The sequence below is a fragment of the Sturnira hondurensis genome, unplaced genomic scaffold (genome assembly GCF_014824575.4).
Source record: "Sturnira hondurensis isolate 20B ecotype Veracruz unplaced genomic scaffold, ASM1482457v3 Scaffold0008196, whole genome shotgun sequence".
In the NCBI taxonomy this organism is placed as follows: Eukaryota; Metazoa; Chordata; class Mammalia; order Chiroptera; family Phyllostomidae; genus Sturnira; species Sturnira hondurensis.
In genome coordinates this window covers 4,875,478-4,897,165 of record NW_028080827.1, presented here as the reverse complement: position 1 = coordinate 4,897,165, position 21,688 = coordinate 4,875,478, and the positions used below count along the sequence as shown (strand labels likewise).

The window sequence follows — 21,688 nt, the reverse complement described above, 5'->3', positions numbered from 1 at the left end:
ACCCGTCATGACGGAAGGCCAGCCAGTCCCCACCCCCTGGGTCCCCCCTTCAAGGACACTGTTTACCTCTCCCAAATGTTCCTAATTGGAAATCTTTCCTTAACCATGGCCTATCACACCACCTGCTCCCACCTACTGTGATATTATAAAGGAGTCAAAGAGACAATTTGCAAGGAACCAAAAGGATTTCAGGATGTAAGTTGATGCCTTGCTTTTGCTAAGTATAAAATCATAGACTCTGTTAGAGCTGGAAATGATCTTACAAATCATCTACACTGTGCTCCTTATTTTACTGATGAGGAGAGTCGCCTCTGAGCATCTTATACCTCAGAGATTCTTTCTATTCAAGTGTCAAGGATGCATGTGGTCACCGTGGAGCCGTGGAAAGGGGCAGTTGTACTGTGGTGCGATTGCAGGGGGGGTGCACCCCAGCATGGAGAGGCCGAGAGAGAGCCCCAGCCGTCAGAGATTGGCGCACTGCCCGTTTACAGCCCAGGGTGGGCTCTGGAAGGAGAGCAGAGACATCGTCTTCCGTAGAAGGAGGGCCCTAGAGCCGGGGTGGCAGCTGGGGCTACTGTATTGAGGAAAGCCAGGCAGGGAGGTCTTTTCCGAAATGTTTTCCTAGGGAAACATTTTCAGATTTTTATACTTAATTAAAATGATTAAGTATAAAAATGGCCAGTCAGGGTATTCTTGTGCCAGGAAGCTAGAAAGGCCTTAATGAGAGAGTGCCCATCAATTTTTATAAGAACAAATTGGTACCATCCAATTCTTCTATGATAGCAGTTACTGCCTAGAGGTTTTAGTGCCTTAACTGGGAGAAAGGAAGGGTTCCTGGTGAAGTTGAGGAAATACACCGAAGAGAGGTAATTTGAGAAGCAGCCAGCTAGGACCTATCCAGCAGGCAGAAGGGGAGTCTGAACTTCTGCTCCCGTAGGTCCATATTCCCCTCCCACCCACATACACAGAGTTGGGGAGCCCTAGATTGCCTGTGCTCAGTGGGAAGCGCGGGGTTGGGCATCCTGTCAGAGGCCCCTGTGGAAGCAGCCAGTCCAGCCCACGCTCCTGAGTGATGCCTTCAGCATGAGTTTGTAAGAGGGGACATGGGGGGCTCCCTCACCCCAAGTATTGCAGTTGGGAGGGGATGTTGAACACCTACCTGGTTTGTAAAGGACTTTTACTGACGCATGAAAGTTGGCAATTGCTGATTTATTCCTTTACAATTAGACATGTTTGTTTTATTTTAAAATTTAACTCCAATATTTGATCTTATAGGGGAAAGTTCAAAATCGATGAAGAAATAAAATTGCTAAGACAGCGGCAGGAAAGAATTGACAAGGAACTTAATAGGTTTGTTTCTTATTCACCTCTGTAGTGCTGAGAAACATTTCAACTGAACAAATGTGTTACAGAAAACCACAACGATTTTATTGTGTAAAAGTACAGTAACGCGAACATCTACATGGAGGTTTTGTGCTCAACAGTCCATCTGCAGTAACAACTTAACTTTCCTTATCCAAAATCACCTACTCAGCTAATTTAATTACTTGCTGAACATTATCATCATCTCCTTCTACTCCGCCAAACCCAGGAGCTTAAGGCTTTTAAAAACAAGCCCATGACATCCTGCCACACTCTAAGGGAACATGTAAACTCGAAAAAAACCCTATTTAGCTGGTCTGTCTTGGTCTTTTTCCTCCTTTTTCCCCCTTTGCCCCCGCTGCTCTCCCTACCCATGTGAACATCGTCCTCCACTGAGGCAAGGAAAATTGGGCTCATTTAAGTTATTTATTTCGTAAATTAGAGTCTGAAAAAGAAAACTATGAGGTATTGAGACTAAACTACTTCTTCCAACTCACGCACATGTACAAGAATGGGCATCAGATGAGCACAGCCCTCCAAACAAGCCCCAGCGGGGACCGCAGCTCTCCGCCAGTCGGCTGCCACTGTTCCCTACACTGGGACTTCAGAGAGCCAGCCTCCCCGTCACACGAGGGCATCTCAACTCACTCTTCACCAAAACTTGTCAGGCAGCTTTCCCCTTTGCTACACCTCAGCTGTAAGACCTGATTCCAGGTGCATTTTACAAGTTCCCAGAACTGGCTCACGTTGGACAGGATTTCTCCGCACTGAAGGTACGAGGAAGATGTAAGGTGTTTTGAGAGCAGCGTTGCGAAGCACTCAAATGCATTTGGTCCAACAACATGTTGGAGAAAGCAAAGGAAAACATACTCCTTTCCACACGGTATAGATTCTACATGCCCATTAAGCTCATAGGCACAAGCGTGGGAGTTTCTATCTGTAAACTTCATGAATGAGGTGGTTGTGGAAAGGCAATCAGAAAGACAGATGGGAGAGTAGTGATGGTCGCAAAAGTGAACATACAGTTGACATTGAAGTTGACCCTCAATGCTGACAGATAATGCTGACCCCGCAGAGTCAAAAGTACACATAGAACTTGACTCCCCAAAGCTCAAGTTGTCCATCAGCATACACAGGGGATCAGTTCCAGGACCCCCTCAGATACCCAAATCCACAGGGGCTCAAGTTTCATATATAAAATGTCCTAGACCAATGCATGCAGTCCCCGAAAAATAAATACAGGTTATTTATTGGATAAAGTCTGCATATAAGCAAGTCTGTGCGGTTCAAACCAGTGTTGTTCAAGGGTCAACTGTACTGACAACCAGTGGGTTGTACAATTTAAGTGGTTGAAATTTATGGTATGTGACATATCTCAATAAAGCTGTTATTTTTTTAAAGAAAGAGGAGGGTATAAAGTAAAAGAGTGAGTTGGAAGATGGGTCAATGCTAATTGACCTGTGATGAGGGAGTCTCAGGATGCCTTGCAAGTCAGGGCGATTCAAAGAGGGTGTGACGGAAAGAGGGCACCAGGGGTACTTAGGAGCGTGTGTGACTAAGGTGACAAGGAAGAGACCCAAACTGTAAGAGCACATTTGAGAAATGCGGGGAAAGACAGATTTAGAGGCTAGTAAGCAGTGAGGGGGAAATGCAGGTTGAGAAGATACAATTGGCAGAGGTAAAGCAGAGAATGAGTGAAGGGACATGTACCAGGCACAGAGCACTAAAGCAATCGACCCCTGTGAGGGAGCCCACTGTGCCCGCAGGGCCCCCCCCAGACCGAAGGCCAAAGGGAGAGGTAGGCCTTGCCGGGCACAGCTCTCAGACTTTATGCTTCAGCAGAGTATATTTGGATTCTCAGAAAATTTCGCCTCCTACAAACTTCACGGACGAAAAATAATTTTAAAATATTTCACTTGAAAACTGCCAGTAAAATTGATGGCCTTGTACCCCTTTTTCAGTTTTCTTCCTCCCATCTGTTTCCCTTGCTGATGTTTCTCCCTTGTCCCAAGTTCCCATCCTTCCTTGCCTGGGCTACCCCTGCCGCTTTCCGCCCTCAAAGATCCCTCTGGAAGGCTCCTGTTGCCGCCTGAATCCAACTGTTCACCTCCTGCATAAATTTCTTGAATGAGTACTGGGCGGCAGAAGTCATGAGAGATGCCTCTCATGTGAGCCCAGTGGATTCCCACTCTCAGTGAGCTTAGTCCAGTCAGCGACCTCGCCCCGTAGCCTTTCCCATCTCTGCCTCTCCTCGTCCCCCAGATCTTTCTCTTGCTAGTCCCCATGACTCCTCTCTCCCCACTGACACTGCAGTCGACTGGGACCAGCTGCATGGGCTCAGTTAAGTGAGCCTCCTCTCTGAAGAGGATACTTAGAGCTGGGATGCAGTGTCACACCCTGGTTGGAACTGAGGGCTCCAGTCACACTGCTTGGGTTTAAATCCTGTGTTCCTTGTCATCTGTGTGGCTGTGAACAGGTCACTTAACCTATTGGAGCCTGTTTCCTCATTTACCACACAAGATAATAGCAGTATCTACTTCACAAAATTGTTATAAGTGTGCCCTGGCTGGTGTAGCTGAGTGGATTGAGCACGGGCTGTGAACTAAAGAGCTGCCAGTTCAATTCCCAGTCAGGGCACATGCCTGGATTGTGGACCAGGCCCCCAGTGAGGGGCGTGTGAGAGGCAACCACACATTGATGTTTCTCTCCCTTTCTCCTTCCCTTCCTCTCTCTCTAAAAATAAGTAAAATCTTAAAAAAAAGATTGTTGTAAGTGTAATTGAATTAATGTTTCTAAAGTGCTGGCAAGTGGCCAGCATATTAAATTCTTTGTAAATGTTGGTTCTTAGTTGGTGTTAGTATAAAAACTAATTTGATTAATGATTTTCTTTGTTCCATGATTAGACTCCAAGCAAAGGCTACCAAGAAGCCTTATGAAGTTGAAGCTGAGTTTGAGAAGTTCCTACATAAACTGGTAACTTTGGGGTTTATTTTTATTTTTTAAGTATATTTTATTGATTTTGCTATTACAGTCGTCCAATTTTTTTCTCCCCTTTATCACCCTCTCCCTTCAGCATTTCCCTCCCTTAGTTCATGTCCACAGGTTGTGCATGTAAGTTCTTTGGCTTCTCCATTTCCTACACTATTCTTAACCTCCCCCTGTCTATTTTGTACCTACCATTTATGCTTCTTATTCTCTGTACCTTTTCCCCCATTCTCCTCACTTCCCTTCTCTGCTGATAACCCTCCATCTGATCTACATTTCTGTGATTCTGTTCCTATTCTAGTTGTTCGCTTTTTGTTTTTGTTTTTTAAGTTCAGTTGTTGATACTTTTGAGTTTGTTGTCATTTTACTGTTCATAGTTTTGATCTTCTTCTTTTTCTTATATAAGTCCCTTTAACATTTCATAAAATAACAGCTTGGTGATGACGAACTCCTTTAACTTGACCTTATTGGAGAAGCTCTTTATCTGCCCTTCCATTCTAAATGAAAGCTTTGCTGGATAGAGCAATCTTGGGTGTGAGTCTTGCCTTCCATGACTTCGAATACTTCTTTTCAGCCCCTTCTTGCCTGTAAGGTTTCTTTTGAGAAATCAGCTGATAGTCTAATGGGAACTCCTTGGTAGGAAACTCTCTTCTTTTCCCTTGCTGCTTTTAAGATTCTCTCCTTATCTTTCATCTTGGGTAATGTAATTATGATCTCTCTTCGTGTGTGCTTCCTTGTGTCCAACTTCTTTAGGACTCTCTGACTTCCTGGCCAGTTTGGGGAAGTTCTCCTTCATTATGTTTTCAAATAAGTTTACAATTTCTTGCTCTTCCTTTTCTCCTCTGGCACCTCTATGATTCAGATGTTGAAATGTTTAAAGATGTCATCCCAGAGGTTTGTAAGCCTCTCATCATTTTTTTAAATTCTTATTTTTTCCTTCTGCTCCAAATTGTTGATTTGATTCCCGTTTTCTGTCCTATCACTGCTAGTTCCCTGAACATTTTCCTTATTTCACTTTTCATAGCCTTCAATTTTTCCTCTATTTTGCAACCATACTCAACCATTTCTGTGAGCATCCTGATTACCAGTGTTTTAAACTCTGCACTTGACAGGTTGGCTATCTCTTCATTGCTTAGTTGTGGGTTTTTTGTGGAGCTTTGATTTGTTCTTTCATTTGGGCCTTTTTGTTTTGTTTTGTTTTGTTTTGGCATGCCTGTTACATAGTAAGGCTACAGCCTTAGGTTTTCACCAGGGCAGGGCAACTCACATCACTGCATTGTGACACTGCATGTGGGGGAGGGGTTAGAGAGGGAACAATGCGCTTGCTCAACTTTCATAGGCTGTCAGCCACTTCCCCCACTACCCACAAATTGGGCCTCTCTGGTGCTAATTCCCAAGTAGGTGGGCTTGTGTACACTCTAGGACCCTGTGGGTCTCTCCAAGGAACTCTCCTGTGAGGCTGGGAGTTTCTCCCACTGCTGCAACCCCCACAGGTTATTTCAGTCAGAGGTTTGAGGCTTTATTTCCTCACACTGGAACCCTGGGTTGCATGGTCTGTTTTGCTCCCCATTTTTTCCTCCCAGTTTATCTGCTCAAAAATGTGGGATTGCCCAGTCCACAAGTCACCGCCTTGCCACAGGCATCCTGTATGCCTGGCTGCCCGACTCTGCCTGTCCTACCACTCTGGATGGATGTTTCTCTAACTCTTTGATTGTCAGACTTCCATACAGTTCTATTTTCTGTCAGTTCTGGTTGGTTTTTGTTTTTAAATTTTTTGTTGTTCTTCTTCTTTCAGTTGTGCAAGGAGGCACATTGTATCTATCTACACCTCTATCTCAGCTAGAAATTCCCTGGTTTTTAAAAAATAATTTTAAAGAGAATTTTTCCCCAAGATTCTCTCATATAGACTGGACAATATTTAATAAACCTTATAGGGTTTCACATCCAAATTACAGTGGCAGGATGGAATACATTTTTGTTATTTAATCATCCACAGACACATATAACATGTCTGTTTTACGTATTCATGACAACCTCATGCCCACTATCCCCATCCCCTGCTTCTCACCAAGGACAGTTTATACAACTCAAAACCTGCAAACACGGTCAGACTTTCAAATTAACAGGAAATTAGTGGTGTTCAAAGTCATATTTATATGTTCCATTGACAATTCCACAAAAATATATTGGATTCCAGCCACTGTGTCAGATGAATTATGCCTGCCCTCGATTAACAGAAACAAAAGTCAGAAATGATAAGGTTCTGAACAGAACTCAAGAGTGAGAAAGAAAGAAGAGGAAGGAGATTGCTCCATCTTTCCAGTTTTCAGTGTCCTCTCCACTCCTGCTTATGGGCAATCCTGTTCAAGCTGAAGGGCCTTCTTCTCTTCCAACAGGCAAGAATATGTAGAAATTAGTATATGGGGGGACCCCCCAAGACAGAATTACCTTCTGAATGGCAGGCCCCTTGTAGTACAAACTTGCCCTGCTACGTGAGTGTTCTAGCAACCCGTCTGTATCAGTGTACCAGCTGGCGTTGTTGTGAGAGGCTGCATTCAGCTTCAGTGAATTTTTTTTAAAGAATTTTGCAACATGTTTGCCCATTTCATGATAGGTGATTTACAAGCACACCTGCTCACACTGCACTGAGTGTTCAGCAGTTTTTGACCAAAAAAACAACCTGACCCCTGTGCCCCACTCTCCCTATTCACCCTATCCTGAGCCCCGAGTGACTTTTTCTGTTGTTTTCCTGGATGAAAAATGTCTTCAAAGAGAAATATTTTGCTGATTTGGAAGAGGTGAAACAAAAAATGGCAGAAGCACTAAAAGACATCAAAATTAACAAGTTCAAAAACTGTTTTGAGCAGTGGAAAAAACATCTCAATAGGTATATTGCATCAAATAGACAGTACTTTGAACATGACTGAAGTTTAAACATATAAGGACAAATACAAAATTTTTTATAAATAAAGTCCAGTTTGTGGGAGGTCCCCCCTCATGCAATAAATTCTGAAGCTTAGACAATCTGATGTCAGGAGTAGGAGAGAGCCATTTATTTTCAGCATGCTAGGCTTCCACTTAAAAATCTAGAGCAATCCTATTGGCTATTGGTGTAATGTCAAAACTAGGCATCAAATAATCTAATCAAACTCCTATATGAGTCACAAAGGTATGAGAGAAAGGAATAAAACATCTGGGTTCTTAAATTAAACAAATAGGACTATTCCTTACTTCCACAGACACTAATTAATTCTTTGTCCCGTTTTTGTTGGTATCTCTTAGCTATTACTGTTAGAGACATGAGGACAGAGAAATATGTATTTGGCATAAAAGAACAAACAAGCGTGCAGGTATGCTGGTAAAGGGCAAGTTGACCTCAGCTAGTAACTGATGCATGGCCTGCATATCAGGGAGACTACAAGGAATTGTGAAAACTCTAGCTCGCTGGACAGCCCCTGCCTCATTAAACTGGGCAGTGACTTCCTCGACTCCAGTTCATTATGGGCCCATAGGAATGGAAGCCAAAGCATGAGCAGGTCTTCCGCCACCAGTAATTCAGATTCATGCTCAAGTTCCATCTTCTCCATGAAGCTTTTTTCCAGTAGCCCTGGCCCCATTCTTTCCAGAAAGTTGGATATCTCTCATAGTTTCTAGAATAACACTTGGTGGTGCTTTGATTGAAAAGTAGTTCTCTTCTTCAAGCCAGACATCAAGACAAACATGAAGCAAATCCATGGCTTAGAATGACCGTGTCCTGCAGAGTATATACTGAAAATTTTTCCTTACCTATTACAAGGAAGGAGTCACACTGTGAAAAATTTAAATATACTAGCAAAGCAATGGCAAGTGTTTTTTTTTTTTTTTACTGTAATCCAGGTATCTTTAAAGAATTGCATACCAACCACAGATCTTTTGTGGAAATTGGAAAGGTATTAAATAATAAAGGGTTATCATTTTAAATCAATTCAATTTTGGATTATTGAGTTTTAAAAACTCAAAATTCTTTCAAGAAATTCGACTTAAGCTTCCTCAAGTGTTTACCGTTCTGCTCAGAAGGAAACGCACCGGAAGTTCAGTTGGGAACAGAATGGAGGGTTTCCCAGTACAACTGCTGTCCTGTGAGAACCGTGACTATCAGCTCTGTGTCAGCCTCCACGACACTGAGGCACGAGATGATGACATCCAGTCTCTGAGTTGCACATGAGTGAAAATAATCACAGAATAATAGAAGACTGTCATAATATTCTGGATAATTCATGCCATAAGATCACAGCTCTCTCAATTATCTGATTACAATTATCTGATAATTGTCTCAGTTATCCAAGATGCTTTCTAGTCTAAACCTCCATAAAACTGAGATGGCCCTCCTGTCTTCTATCCATGAAAATAAGTCATTCATTTACCATCACCACATGGCCACACATTTCTTCCCACTTTTGGTAAACACATACACATAGCCACCAACACCCCTAACCAATCCCAGAACCAGCTCTAAGCCTTTTCCTGCTCTCACCTACACCCTTGCACACTGGCCCTACACTGGTCCACATGTGGAAATAAGCCTTGCTAGATACAAGGAAGGGATACAAGATGGTGTGGGCCAAAACAGTAGGCATCCTGTTGGATTAGGGAGGCATTTGAGAAAAGTTAGGATAAAGTGGGGAAAAAAGTGAACTCCATGAACAAATTGAACAATCTCAATTACCATTCAGTTAATTGTCTATTTCAGTGTGAAGAAAAAGAAAGACTTTTTTTCCCCAAATTTTTTATTTAATTATTTTTCAAGTACAGTTTTCTGTCTATTACCCCCATCCCACCCCACCCCCTGTGCTCCCCCCTCCCTCCCATTTCCACCCTTCTCAGTTGTTGTCCATGTATCCTTTATATATGTTCCTCTAAATCCCTCCCCTATTTCCCCTGAAATTCCCTCCCCTCTCCCCTCTGGTCACTGTCAGCCTGTTCTCTATTTCAGTGTCTTTGGTTAAAAATAAAGCCTTAAAGTGTCTTTTATCTAAGTTTCTCTGTTAAGTGATAGAACTCAAGGACTGAAGAATTGAAAATGATTGCTTATATGATATCACATGGTTAAAAAATTAAATGATTGGGGTTTTCTTTCTAAATCCACCTTTTGAAAAAAATTAAGCGATTCTCATCCTGGTAATTGGGAGAATCTCACATTCAAGTATAAGATGTCTGGGGAAATCTGTGAATCAGTAATAATGTATTACTTTAATAGCGTTCTGAAGCTCAAGTTGAGAGAGAATTTCTGGCATCACCATCAACAGCATCAACAACAGAAGACCACCTTTGAGGAGGAGCACTAAAGAGAAACCAGAAATAAACTGTACTTAAAGAATATTGTATACAATCCCACTGTATCAGTTTAATTGTAACAGTGTGTTTAATTCTAGTCCAATCCATGAGGTCAGGATTTTCTTTTAAAATTCATCTTTTAAAAATCTTAAAGTGAATAAATCTCAATAAGTCATCCTTAAGGGATCTGTCCAACCATAATTTTGGCTCTTATTGATAGAAAACATATTTTAAGATGGAAAAATAATCATTATGAAACATAGAGAGCTTTCAGCCATTTCTTTGGAAACACATCTTGATAATAGCAACCGTTCATCATAATACAAAACAGAAAGGATTAATTTACTGCGGCATAAGAAGTCCTGCCAGCTCCTAAATGCCCTAAATAGTTTCTCTAAGATTTTTTACATTGTTTAGGCCTCAAGGAAAACCAAAGCCCCGCCTCCAGGTTTGGTAGCAAACAACCTCTGATTCTCCGGCCCGAGGCTCCGGTCGCTCCTCTGGTAGTACGCTTCCTGCACATTGGCCAGGAAGCTGGGCAGCTTGTCAGTAGGTACCAGTGAGACTGTGCAGCCTCCCCATCCTGCTCCAGTAAGTCGTGACCCTTGAGCCCCAAATGTCCTAAAACAAGGAGAAGAGAAAAATTAGACCCTGTGGATGGAAATGAGAGTGATTTGGCTGATGCTTGTAGGACAGACAGTCCACCAATGTCCTAATGAGAGAACATGTGTGAGTGTTTTCTTTTGTGGGGTTTTCTCCAGTGTTGTTGAGCATTTTAGTAAATGAGAAAATTTGTACTTTTACAAAAGGTGATTTAAAATTTAGTTGTATCTTAAACTACCCCCTGGTTTTGGCTCTAAACAGTAAATAGTTGCTGTAGAGCCTTTTGAGCATTGATTTTATGGAATTTTCCCTACTTCACCCGGAGCTGGTCTGACACCTGGACTCGGAATTTATCCTCAAATGAAACGCATGATTGGGATGGAAACTGCTATATGAAACAACACAGAGCAAGATGTCATGGTAGTCAAGAGGTCAGACAGTTTCAAACCTAAGGTTTATACCAGTGAAAGGCCCTACACAAAGTTCAAGGATCACTCAACTTTACAGGACACAATGTATCTGACAATAAAAGTTAACATGTACTTCCAACTCTTCCTGATAAAATTTACTCCAAATTCACAGCAGATTAAAACTCCATTAGTAATTTAGCATAATTTTGTCCCTTTTTTTCCATCTAAATGAGCTACTTTACTTTCTGGAAAATATCAGTAGAATATTACCCCTAATCTAGAACATCAGAATTATTGCACACCAGTAATTCATTTCCCCTTAATGATTTTGTCAATTGATTTTTTCATCACCTGTTTTCTCCATTAAAATATTATTTTCAAATGAAAAGAGATGTCTAAGGGAGAAAATGAAAGTGCATGCAAATCAAAAAAATAACTCATCTCCTCCCATCCCTCAACCACTCACTCAGCTTATGGCCCAACAGCTGAACTGAGCCCAGACTCCTGAACAGTTTCTCTGTCCCTGGAATTCTCGGATTATTCTGAGTTCTTAGGCTGGCAAAGGGCCAGTTTGCAATTTGGTGATTAGGAATTAAAAAACAACTGTCAGTCACATCAAACTCTATCCGTGTGGAGAAGGCCGAGGAGAGCAGAGGTGCCAGTGAAGCGTCCCTGGGAGACAACGGCATCATCTGGAGAGGAACACTGTGCCCTCACCTCCATAGTTTTCTGAGCCTCAAACTGCCATCTTGCTGGACTCAAGCCGACCAGGTCTTTTACGGTCTTCAGTGGACTTCTAGGCATATTTTCTTACACTTTCTCATTTGAACAGTTTTTGAAAGCTGTGGTTTCAAAATTGAACCTAAGGCAAACTGAGTGTTGTTTGCTCTAACTCGCTGCAAACCCCAGAGGAATTGTGCCAAGAGGGACCGTCTTCCTGATATCCCACCAGTTTCCAGAGAGTGGAAGGAAGTAAAGTTAGAAGACTTCCTAAGTGATCGCACTCCCTTCTGAGTCTCCCGAGCAGCTCTGTCAGCACCCTGCCTGCTGTAGACGAAAACGGACTAAATGGCCTCAACCACATAGTCTAAAACCATCAAGGCTCAAATTTCACAAACAGAGAATGATAAGTGCTATTATAAATAGCCTCTGCCCTGAGACTAAGGCACTTGTGATCGCAAATCAGGGTCTGTCCCCGCAGCTGGTCAGCATTCTGCCCAGCTAGCCACACTCCCTGGTCCTGCCTGCAGTGTTCCCCACGGATGCCTAATATGCCCTTTGGCAGATGCCACAGAAATTCCAAGAGAGATCCAAAAGTTAAGAGACCAATATAAACTTTAAGTAAAGAAAAGAAAGCAAGTAAGCCAAGGGTGTTCAGTGAACTTTTCACATTTGCATTTTTCCCCCTGGGAGAACAGTAAGAAATGAAAATATAGGTCCTGAGAGGCGATCATCAGAGAGGCAATACAAGAGTTATGAAAGCCAAAACCCTAACATTTTCTAAATGGCACTTTGATGACTGTGGTGACTTGATAGAGAATAGTGTAGAAGAGCTGGTCAAAACACCCAAGCAGCCTCTGCCTTGAAACGCGCGATCTACAAAACAGAGGCTAGGGAAGATGACAGAGATTCTAAATAATGTTCCCTCTGATCCTTTCATCACTGAAAAGTATATTCTTATAACTTTACAGGCACCTGATAAAGCCTATAAAATTCCCCATTTTTCAATGAACAGACTGGACCATAAAACACTTACTAGGGAAGGTACGACCCACAGGGCAGTGGGGTGGGAGAGGGAGACCCAATGAGACCCCACGTTGCTACACACTACAAAGATGGAAAGCAAGGAATTTTGCCTTGCATGTATTTCTATTCAACTTCATTTCCATAAAAGTAAATACTTTTATATTATACACATAGCTATTAAATTATTTCAGAAAGTCTTAACTCTAGGGACAGCTTATATCTATTTTTCTAATCTCAGCCCGGCATAATTCCAGGCATTTGATAGGTTCTAAAAAATAGTGCTGGATTGTGACATTTGTTTTAAAATATCAAAATACATACTCAGGCTTTTTAAGAAAACCTCAATCATGTGAAATGAAGTATCAGAACAAAGGGGAAAGGTGATACTTGCCCAGTTATAAATTATTTTTGAAAAGAACAAAACATAAATTTTAAAGTAGAATTTACTCAATAACATAAAACAATTTTGAAACCAAGTGAATTACTGTATTTTGCCATGTATAATGTACACCCATATTTTTGGCTCAAACTTTCAGGAGAAAAAACCTTTCGTTTTAATTTTTTATTTAATTGTTTTTTTATATTTAGGAACAAAACCAATTATCATGTTCCCAGGTATTATTTTCCATACAGATATCATTATGGTTTCTAGAGTTATACTTTTACCACATAAGCATAAATTTAAAAAATTAAAAACATTAATAGATACAGAATTAGTACTACCATGTATATATAATGTGCATCCTTATTCTACCCTCAAAAATTTGGACAAAAAAGGAAGTTCTGGACAAGATGATGGCATAGGTAGATAGACTTTGCCTCCTTGCACAACCAAAAGAAGGACAACAACAAATTTAAAAACAAAAAACACCCAGCACTGCCAGAAAATCGAACTGTATGGAAGTCAAACAACCAACAAGTTAAAGAAACATTCATCCAGACTGGTAGGAGGAGCAGAGATGGGTATCCAGGCAGAGAGGATGTGCAGCAAGGCTGCCACTAGCAGACAGGGCAGTCTCACATTCTCATGCGGAAAAATTGGGAGGAACAACTGGGGGCTGGGATAGACCACACAGTTCAGGGCTCCAGCACAGGGAAATGAAACCTCAAAACTTCTGTCTGAAAAAAACTGTGGGGGTTGCAGTGGCAGGAGAAACTTCCAGTTTCCCAGGAGAGTCCATCGGAGGGGCCCACAGGATCCGAGAACATACACAAACCCATTCACCCAGGAATCAGCACCACAAGGGCCCAATTCGCTTGCAGGTAATAGGGGAAGTGACTGAAAGTAGGGCAAAAGCCAAGCAAGCAGCATTGTGCCCTCTCTGACCCCTCCCCCACACACAGTGCCACGACATAGCAAAGCGGGTTGCCCCATCCTGGTGACTACCTAAGGCTCTGGCCCTTACAATATAACAGGCGTGCCAAGACAAGGAAATATGACCCAAATGAAAGAAGAGATCAAAACTGTAGAAAAGAAGTAAGCAACAAGAATATAGCTAACCTATTAGATGCAGGGTTCAAAACGCTGGTCATCAGCATGCTCACAGAAATGGTTGAGTGCAGCAGCAAAATAAATGAAGTGAAGGCTATACAAAGTGAAATAAAGAAAAACAAACAGGGAACCAACAGTGAAGGGAAGGAAACTGGGACTCAAACCCACAATTTGAAACAGAAGGAAGAAATAAACAACCAGAACAGAAAGAAGAAAGAAGAATTCAAAAAAACTGAGGAGAGGCTTAGGAACCTCTGGGACAACTTTAAACATTCCAACAACCAAATTATAGGGATGCCAAAATGAGAAGAATAAGAGCAAGAAATTGAAAATTCATTTGAAAAAATAATGAAGGATAACTTCCCCAATCTGGTGAAGGAAATAGACATACAAGTCCAGGAAGTTCATAAGATCCCAAAGAAATTGAACCCAAGGAAGCACACAGGAAGGCACATCATAATTAAATTACCCAAGATTAAAAATAAAGAGAGAATCTTAACAGCAGCAAGAGAAAAGAAGAGAGTTTCCTACAAAGGAGTTCCCATTAGACTATCAGCTGATTTCCCAAAAGAGACCTTATAGGCAAAAAGGGGGCTGGAAAGAAGTCTTCAAAGTCATCAAAGGCAAGGACCTACATCCAAAATTACTCTATCCATCAGAGCTATCATTTGGAATGGAAGGGCAGATAAAGTGTTTCCCAGATAAGGTCAAGTTAAAGAAGTTCATCATCATCAAGCCCTTATTATATGAAATGTTAAAGGGACTATATAAGAAAAAGAAGAAGATCAAAAATGTGAACAGCAAAATGAAAATAAACTCACAACTATCAACTACTGAATCTAAAAAAACAAAAACAAACTAAGCAAACAACTAGAACAGGAACAGAATCACAGAAATGGAGATCACATGGAGGGTTATCAGCGGGGAGTGGGGTAAAATTGGGGAAAAGGTACAGGGAATAAGAAGCATAAGTGGTAGGTACAAAATAGGAGGAGGTTAAGACTAGCATAGGAAAAGGAGAAGCCAAAAAACTTATATGTATGGCCCATGGACATGGACTCAGGGGCAGAATGCTGGAAGAAGGGTGGGTGCAGAGTGGAGGGAGATAAAGGGGAGAAAAAAATGGGACAACTGTAATAGCATAATCAATAAAATATACTTAAAACAAGAAACAAAAAAGAAAAAAACTTTGGCAAAAACAGTACACGTTATACACAGCAAAATACTGTATGTGTGAAACAGCACATGCATATTGATATAATATAATATAAATATAAGCAGTTAATACAATATTCTTTTTTTGTTTTATTTATTTTCAGAGAGAAGGGAAGGGAGGGAGAAAGAGAAGGAGAGAAACGTCAATGTGTGGTTGCCTCTTGCGCACACCCTACAGAGGACCTGGCCCTCAACCCAGGCATGTGCCCTGACTGGGAATTGAACCAGTGGCCCTTTGATTTGAAGGCCAGCACTCAGTCCACTGAGCCACACCAGCCATGGCCAGTAAGATATTCTTTACCTGGACAGACTTCTAGTTTCTGCTCTGAAGCCTAAAATATTCTGACTAGAATCTCAGAAAATAGACCTTCCAGAACAATTTCTATTATTTTTAGAGCCAGGTTAGAAATACTTTCAGATTGCCTAAGATTCTGTCCTAAGATTCAGGAACTACAGAGTTCCAATACTGTTCAAATGAAAAAGTGTAAGAAAATATGACTACAAGTCTGTTTTAGAAACCTAAGCCACTCAACGGCATTGAAGACCAGTTGGTGTGGTTTCAGCATGTCCTACATGGGTCTATCCAGAAAAAGTCAAGCCATTGTTAATATAACAAGAACGGTTTGCATGACATCGATGTGACCTGGTAGCCAAGGAAAGTGGACTGGAATGTGCATGTGTGAATAATGACAACTTCACTATAGTAGTCACTGGGGGCAGTAGGCGCCATTGAGTGAGCATGTGCACTGCATGACCATCGCATTCAAAATGACTGAGTGAGTAGAGCAATGAATCTGCATCACATTTTGCGTTAAGCTTGAAAATTCCTCTGCAGAAACTATTCAGATGATTCAGAAGGCTGCAGCTCTGGGCAACTGGTGACTGGCAGCTTCATCATAACAATGCGCCTGCTCATGCATCATGTCTTTTGACAAAACATCAAATCACCCAGGTGACTCAGTCCCCTATAGCCCAGATTTGGCACCCTGAGACTTGTGGCTTTTCCCAAAACTAAAATCACCTTTGAAAGGGAAGAGATTTCAGACCGTTAAAAAGATTCAGGAAAGTACAATGGGGCAGCTGATGGCGACTGGGAGAAACTGTGTGAGGTCCCAAGGTGCCTACTTTGAAGGGGACTGAGTTGTCATTGTCCTATGTACAATGTTTTTTGTGTCTTGCATTTTCTTCAATAAATGTCTCTATTTTTAATATTGCATGGCTGGACACCTTCTGGACAGATCATATGTATGTATGTGTGTATATATATATTTGGCAGGTCAGGAGACAGTAAGTGGAAGACAGCAGCCCAAATAGAAGTGAGCCCCGAAGTGAGCGGGAATGGCGCTTCCCCTTGTCCCTAGCAGCGTGCGCAGACTGCCACCCCCAATCGTGGGAATGGAGCGTGGTAATGCGCCTGTGCACTGTATTCCTGCCCATTCATATCTGGTCAGGGGAATGGATGTGAGAGGCTGAGCAGCATGGCCGTGGGATGAAGTTGTGGAAAGACTTCTGAGGGAGACAGGAAATTTACTTTTGTAACCTTCGTTGGTCTATTAACAGCTTGGGCAATAATGCATCCCTAAGACCTCTCTTATTTCGACAAGTGTCAAAGTGGAACTAAAAGCCTTAACGATTTTTTTCTTAAGTACAACCAGGGAAACCATAACAAATGAGCTGTCTCACATGCAATTGACTTGGTTTCAAAACTTTTTTGTGTTCTTCAGTAAATCTTACTTTAAAATCTAGCCATTTCTTAAAATGTACATCTTCATTAAAAAGAGTTATAACTGGGCAAGCTTCATCTTTTTCCTTCATTATTATGCTTTGTTTCACATAATTGAGGTTTTTCTGACGTTAATCTAATTAAAAAGTAAGTGAACAGCCTCACTGCAGGAGTGTAGCTTCCTTCCCCCTCCCTGGCCCTTCCTTTGGGTCCTCCGCCGATCTTCTCTTGGGGAGCCGTCACAACCTTCGCAGAGAAACAGCGCGTACTGCTGACCTCTACCTTTTCTTCCTCTCTCCCCTTGAGTCAGAAAGTAGCTTCTTAAGTTCCTGTAGGCTAACTACCTAGAGACGCTTTTCCTGATATGCAGCCTGGCCATATCGCTTTAAGATTTTAGCTTGTAGTAGTGCCCTGAGTATTGTAGGCATAGGAATCCTTCATTCATTTAATCAATTAGTTGTCTTTTCATGCAAAGAGTTTCCAAGCAGGCCTTCAGGAAAACTAAAGGAATTTTAAAGTGTCAGTAGACCAGGGAGGGAAATCTCAAGACTATCTTTGGCAACAGTCCTGAACCCATTTCGGCTCCCCTCTCCTACTGACTGATTATGTTAACTTGTTCAAAACATTTAACTTCTTAATCCTTCCTCCATCTACTGCTCTCATATCTGACAGAACTCTAAGATAATTCTGACCCAGAAACAAGAAGTCTGACTTCCCAAAATGTGGCTTTTACAGAAACAAGAAAATTTTCTCAAAAACCCGAAAGTCGTCTTGACTCCTCTCCCTCACCCACACGGCAGTTGTCCTGAGTCTTCCTTCAGGGCCTTCCGCATAGGACCAATGAGCACTTCTATTCCCATCCTTCTCCACTCGAAGCCAGAGACCTGCCAATGGCCCACCCGGCTCCTACCACCCTCTTACTTCATCACCTACTGCCCTCTCCTGCCTATACTGCCCTCCAGCCACACTGGTCTTCGTGCTGTTCCTCACATGTGATAGCCACATACCCACTTCAGGACCTAGCTCCGTGCTATGCTACTTCTTCACTTCCTTCAGGTCTCTGCTCAAATATCATCTCATCAGAGAGGCCTCCTTCAGCCACTCCATATAAAGATTTCCCGCTCAATCCTGGTACTCTGTATCCTTTCTCTTTCTATCTTTTTTCCTAACACTTATCACTACCACTTCCCTTATTAATTGTCATTTCCCTCTTTCCCTATGAAAGTTGTAGCTGGTGCACCACCCCAGGAAGAAAAAGCTCATTAGCAAATTGCAGGAAGCTAGTGAATGCCCTTCCACCGCTTTTCAGGTGGGACTCAGACCACCTTGCTAAAAGACGCTTCTTCCTGATTTTGCGTGAATCATTCCACTTCTGTCCAGAACTGAACAATATTTGTTTCCCTCCATTTACTGGGCCCTTGATATTTTCTAAAAAAGAGCACTTACAATGAAACAATTCTGGAAGGCTTTTGGTAATTAGTGAGCAAACACTGACGACAACAGAGTTATTGTATCAATGCTATGTCCAAGTCTCTTGATGAATTGAGTTATACACGCCATTTGTGATGATTGGAGCTACTTGGTTTAAACTTTTCAGGCTGGGAGTGTGGCAATGCCATAGGCGCCAAGTGGTAAATTACATTTTCATTACTAATTACAGACAGTGCTTCTCATACTCATGTATGTATAGTCTTCTCACAGTGGAAAGAAAAGCTAGCCATTTGAGAGTTTGCCCAATTTCCCCTCCAGTTCTCCCAAGGTCGCTGAGGTCCCTCCTGGGTACAGGGACCTGGGTACATGCTGCTCTCTGATGCCCACTCATTAGCAGTCACAAGGGAATCATTCTCAGGCTTTGTGAAAGTTCCCCTCTCTACATTTCTGTCCCAACCAAGCTTTTATAAACTGGGCTTTCTTCAGTCCGTATTTCCCCATATTGCCTAACAAACTGGGAAGGTAAGAAATGCTGGCTCTCTGAACTAATTCCTCCAGCTACCTCCCCCTACCGCCACTACACTCCTTCAAGTCTGAGGCTCTCTTTCTGTCTTCTCCTTTTTTTTGTATAAAACAAATAAACTTAAAACACCAAACAGGAGATGCTGGCAGAGCCGCAGTGTGGTGGACAGTGTTGGTTAAAACATCAGGAGAAGCCCTGGCTGGTGTAGCTCAGTGAATTGAGCGCAGGCCTGCGATCCACACGATCGTGGTTCGATTTCCAGTCAGGGCACATGCCTGGGTTGCAGGCCAGTTCCCAGCAGGGGACTCACCAGAGGGAACCATACATTGATGTTTCTCTCCTTCTCTCCTTCCCTTCCTCTCTAAAGATAAATAAAATCTTTTTAAAAATTAGGAGAAAGTGAAAACAGGTCCATGTCTGAGGAACACTCCCCAAACTGCCTAATCACCCCCAAATGGGAAAGTCTTATGATGTTATGAAGAACCAACTCCACAGCTGGAGCCTCACACAGACATTTAGGAAGGGACCAGTTCAGCTCTGTATTACAGATGACAACTCCTGTAGGGTGTGGGCAAGGACCTTCTTTCACTTAGAAGGTTGTGAAGTGTCATTTTTTTTCCTTAATTTGAACGATTTCATCAGCAGCATTCCCCAGCCCCGCCATGCTGCTATATCTCAGCCTCACCGACAGATGTCTACCAGCTGGTCCAGCTCCGGGCAGCTGCACTCATACAGGTCCCGGCAGCTCACGTGGCTCTGGTCCATGAGCTCCCCCAGCAGCTCCACTGTGTTGTCAGGTGCTTCTTCACAGACCTTCTTAAACTGGAGCACTCGCGCTGCCTCGCCGAACACGTGCTTTGCCCGCTGGTACAGTTTGAAGATGGGCACTTAGGAAGAATGGGCATGGGGAACAAGATTAGAAATAGTGACTGCACAGTCCAGTGCAAGGAAAAATAGTTAATAAGGACTTCCAATTCTGTCTTCGTTATTAATACCTTATACCTTTCATGGGTCTGTCTTTCACTGAAAGAATTCTTTATGGTCTAAATTTGTCTCTATTTAAGTCCAGCTCTAACACTGTATGATTGTATGGGGAACGTCCTCTAAGCCTTCCCCCCACATTGTTATGTCTTATTAAGAGGATGCTAACTGTGACTGTTACCTTCTGTTTGCAACCCCAGTTTTACTCCCTGCCCGTCCCTGTCCCGATATCTGCCCCAGGGGGCTGACCTGAATGAAGTACACCAATGGGTTCCCTCACCATCTACACTGGAGAAAGGAAGCAGATCAGCAAGAGCCACCTAGAGAAAGCTCTGGGCCTCCTCTGAGGGGCGGCATTTCAAGGCAGCCTTTTTACATGACTCCCTCTGCAGCCTCTGACTCCAGGTTCCTCTCCCCTAGACTATTACTGCTTTTTCAGAAGCACTTTTACATCCACTTACGAACCAACAGACTCTATTAAAAGTCCCAGCCCACATTTTCCCTTTCCATAGCACTGTCTTCCTAACGCTTGATGATGGATAAAAAGGCAGCAAAGGCCAGAGGAAGTAAATAGCCATTCTCAGGATCTGTGTAAAAGTTTAGTAATTATAAGTGTGAGGCTAACTTTCCTATAAATTAATAAAGAATTAAGTTTTCTTTCCAAGTTTCTCAATTGAGTCCTATTAGATATATTAAACTTACAATTGACAGTTTGCATTAATGAAATGACACAAATTTGTGTGAATTTTCCAATTCTCTTTCAAAGAGGATATAAATTCTGTCACCAGATCTAATTGGTTTTTTACAGTGTGTTTTCTAATCATCCTTCCCTTCTATTCCCATTGCCATTACCCAAATTTACACTTTTTTATAAGATTTTATTTATTTAGTTTTAGAGGGAGGGGAAGGGATGGAGAAAGAGAGGGAAGGAAACATCAATTGCTTGCCTCTCACACAACCCCTACTGGGGATCTGACCGTAACCCAGGCATGTGCCATGACTGGGAATCTAACTAGCAATGCTTTGGTTCATGGGTCAATACTCGATCCACTGAGCCATACCAGCCAGGGCCAAATTTATACTTTTATTCCCTTTCCCACTTAAACTATTTTGCATTGATTTCCTAATTGATATTCCTGTCAATCTCTTCTCCTTGCAACCTTGCTTGAGGTCAACACTGTCAGACTGAGCTCCTAACACACATCCTTACTCATGTCCCTGTCCCAAACTTGTACTGCTTTTCCAGCTGTACCATAATCCAGATTCCTGCACTCAGCATGCTCAGTCCCAATAAGAAGTGTTCCCTTCAGCCAAACTTACCTACACATAGTTACCCAAACACTCCTTGCTTCTGAGTATGCTCATTAGTCCATACAAAAATATTTTCTAGTCTTTTCTCTCCCTGTTAAAATTTTAACTCTCTCTGAAAGTTCAGTTTAAATTTTATTTGCCCCATGAAGCGATGATGGACCCAAATGGTAACAATCAGTTGCAGGCCATGGCACTCATTTGGGTGCCTATCATACACTTCCCACAGTAATTGTTTCTCCTATTTCTGCCAAGTTCACCAAGTACTGATGACAGAAACTTGATCTTCTGGGGCCATGCATTCCATCACTACAACCTTTCGCCCCACAGCGCCTTCCACAGTGCCTTCCACAGCAAGACTCCAATGGGTGTCTATATAATTAGGACTTGATTTTTAGCCACAGTTTAAAATTTAGAGACTTCCGCCAAGATGGAGGCATAGGTGGAAACACTGTGCCTTCTCCCACAACCAAGTTTGAATACAACAAAGGTTTGGAGAAACAAAGACACAACCAAAGGACAGAAAATTGAATTATACGGAAGTCCGACTACATCTAACCGTTCAACGGGGACGGTAAGAGGGGCGGAGCCAGCAG

The 21,688-nt window shown here is 42.3% G+C and overlaps 1 protein-coding gene and 1 long non-coding RNA gene across 4 annotated transcripts in view; one reads left to right on the top strand and one right to left on the bottom strand.

Annotated features, from left to right (window-relative positions):
* Window positions 1-57: 57 nt before the first annotated feature.
* LOC118992608 (uncharacterized) lies at window positions 58-4,377 on the top strand. The gene is made up of 3 exons (XR_005067654.1): window positions 58-195; window positions 1,276-1,350; window positions 4,266-4,377. It is a non-coding gene; the product is annotated as an uncharacterized LOC118992608 (long non-coding RNA).
* A 2,900-nt stretch (window positions 4,378-7,277) lies between these two features.
* GALK2 (galactokinase 2) overlaps window positions 7,278-21,688 on the bottom strand; it is a 129,724-nt gene continuing 115,313 nt past the window's right edge. For 2 of the 3 annotated variants that reach the window (XM_037054595.1, XM_037054594.1), the window contains exons 9-10: window positions 19,489-19,690; window positions 9,726-10,281 (exon numbers count right to left, since the gene is read on the bottom strand). In XM_037054595.1, the coding sequence (XP_036910490.1) occupies window positions 10,074-10,281; window positions 19,489-19,690 (410 nt within the window). In that variant the 3' untranslated portion in view covers window positions 9,726-10,073. Of the gene's footprint in view, window positions 8,102-9,725; window positions 10,282-19,488; window positions 19,691-21,688 lie in introns of those variants that run through there. The other variant, XM_037054596.1, reaches the window with a different exon arrangement.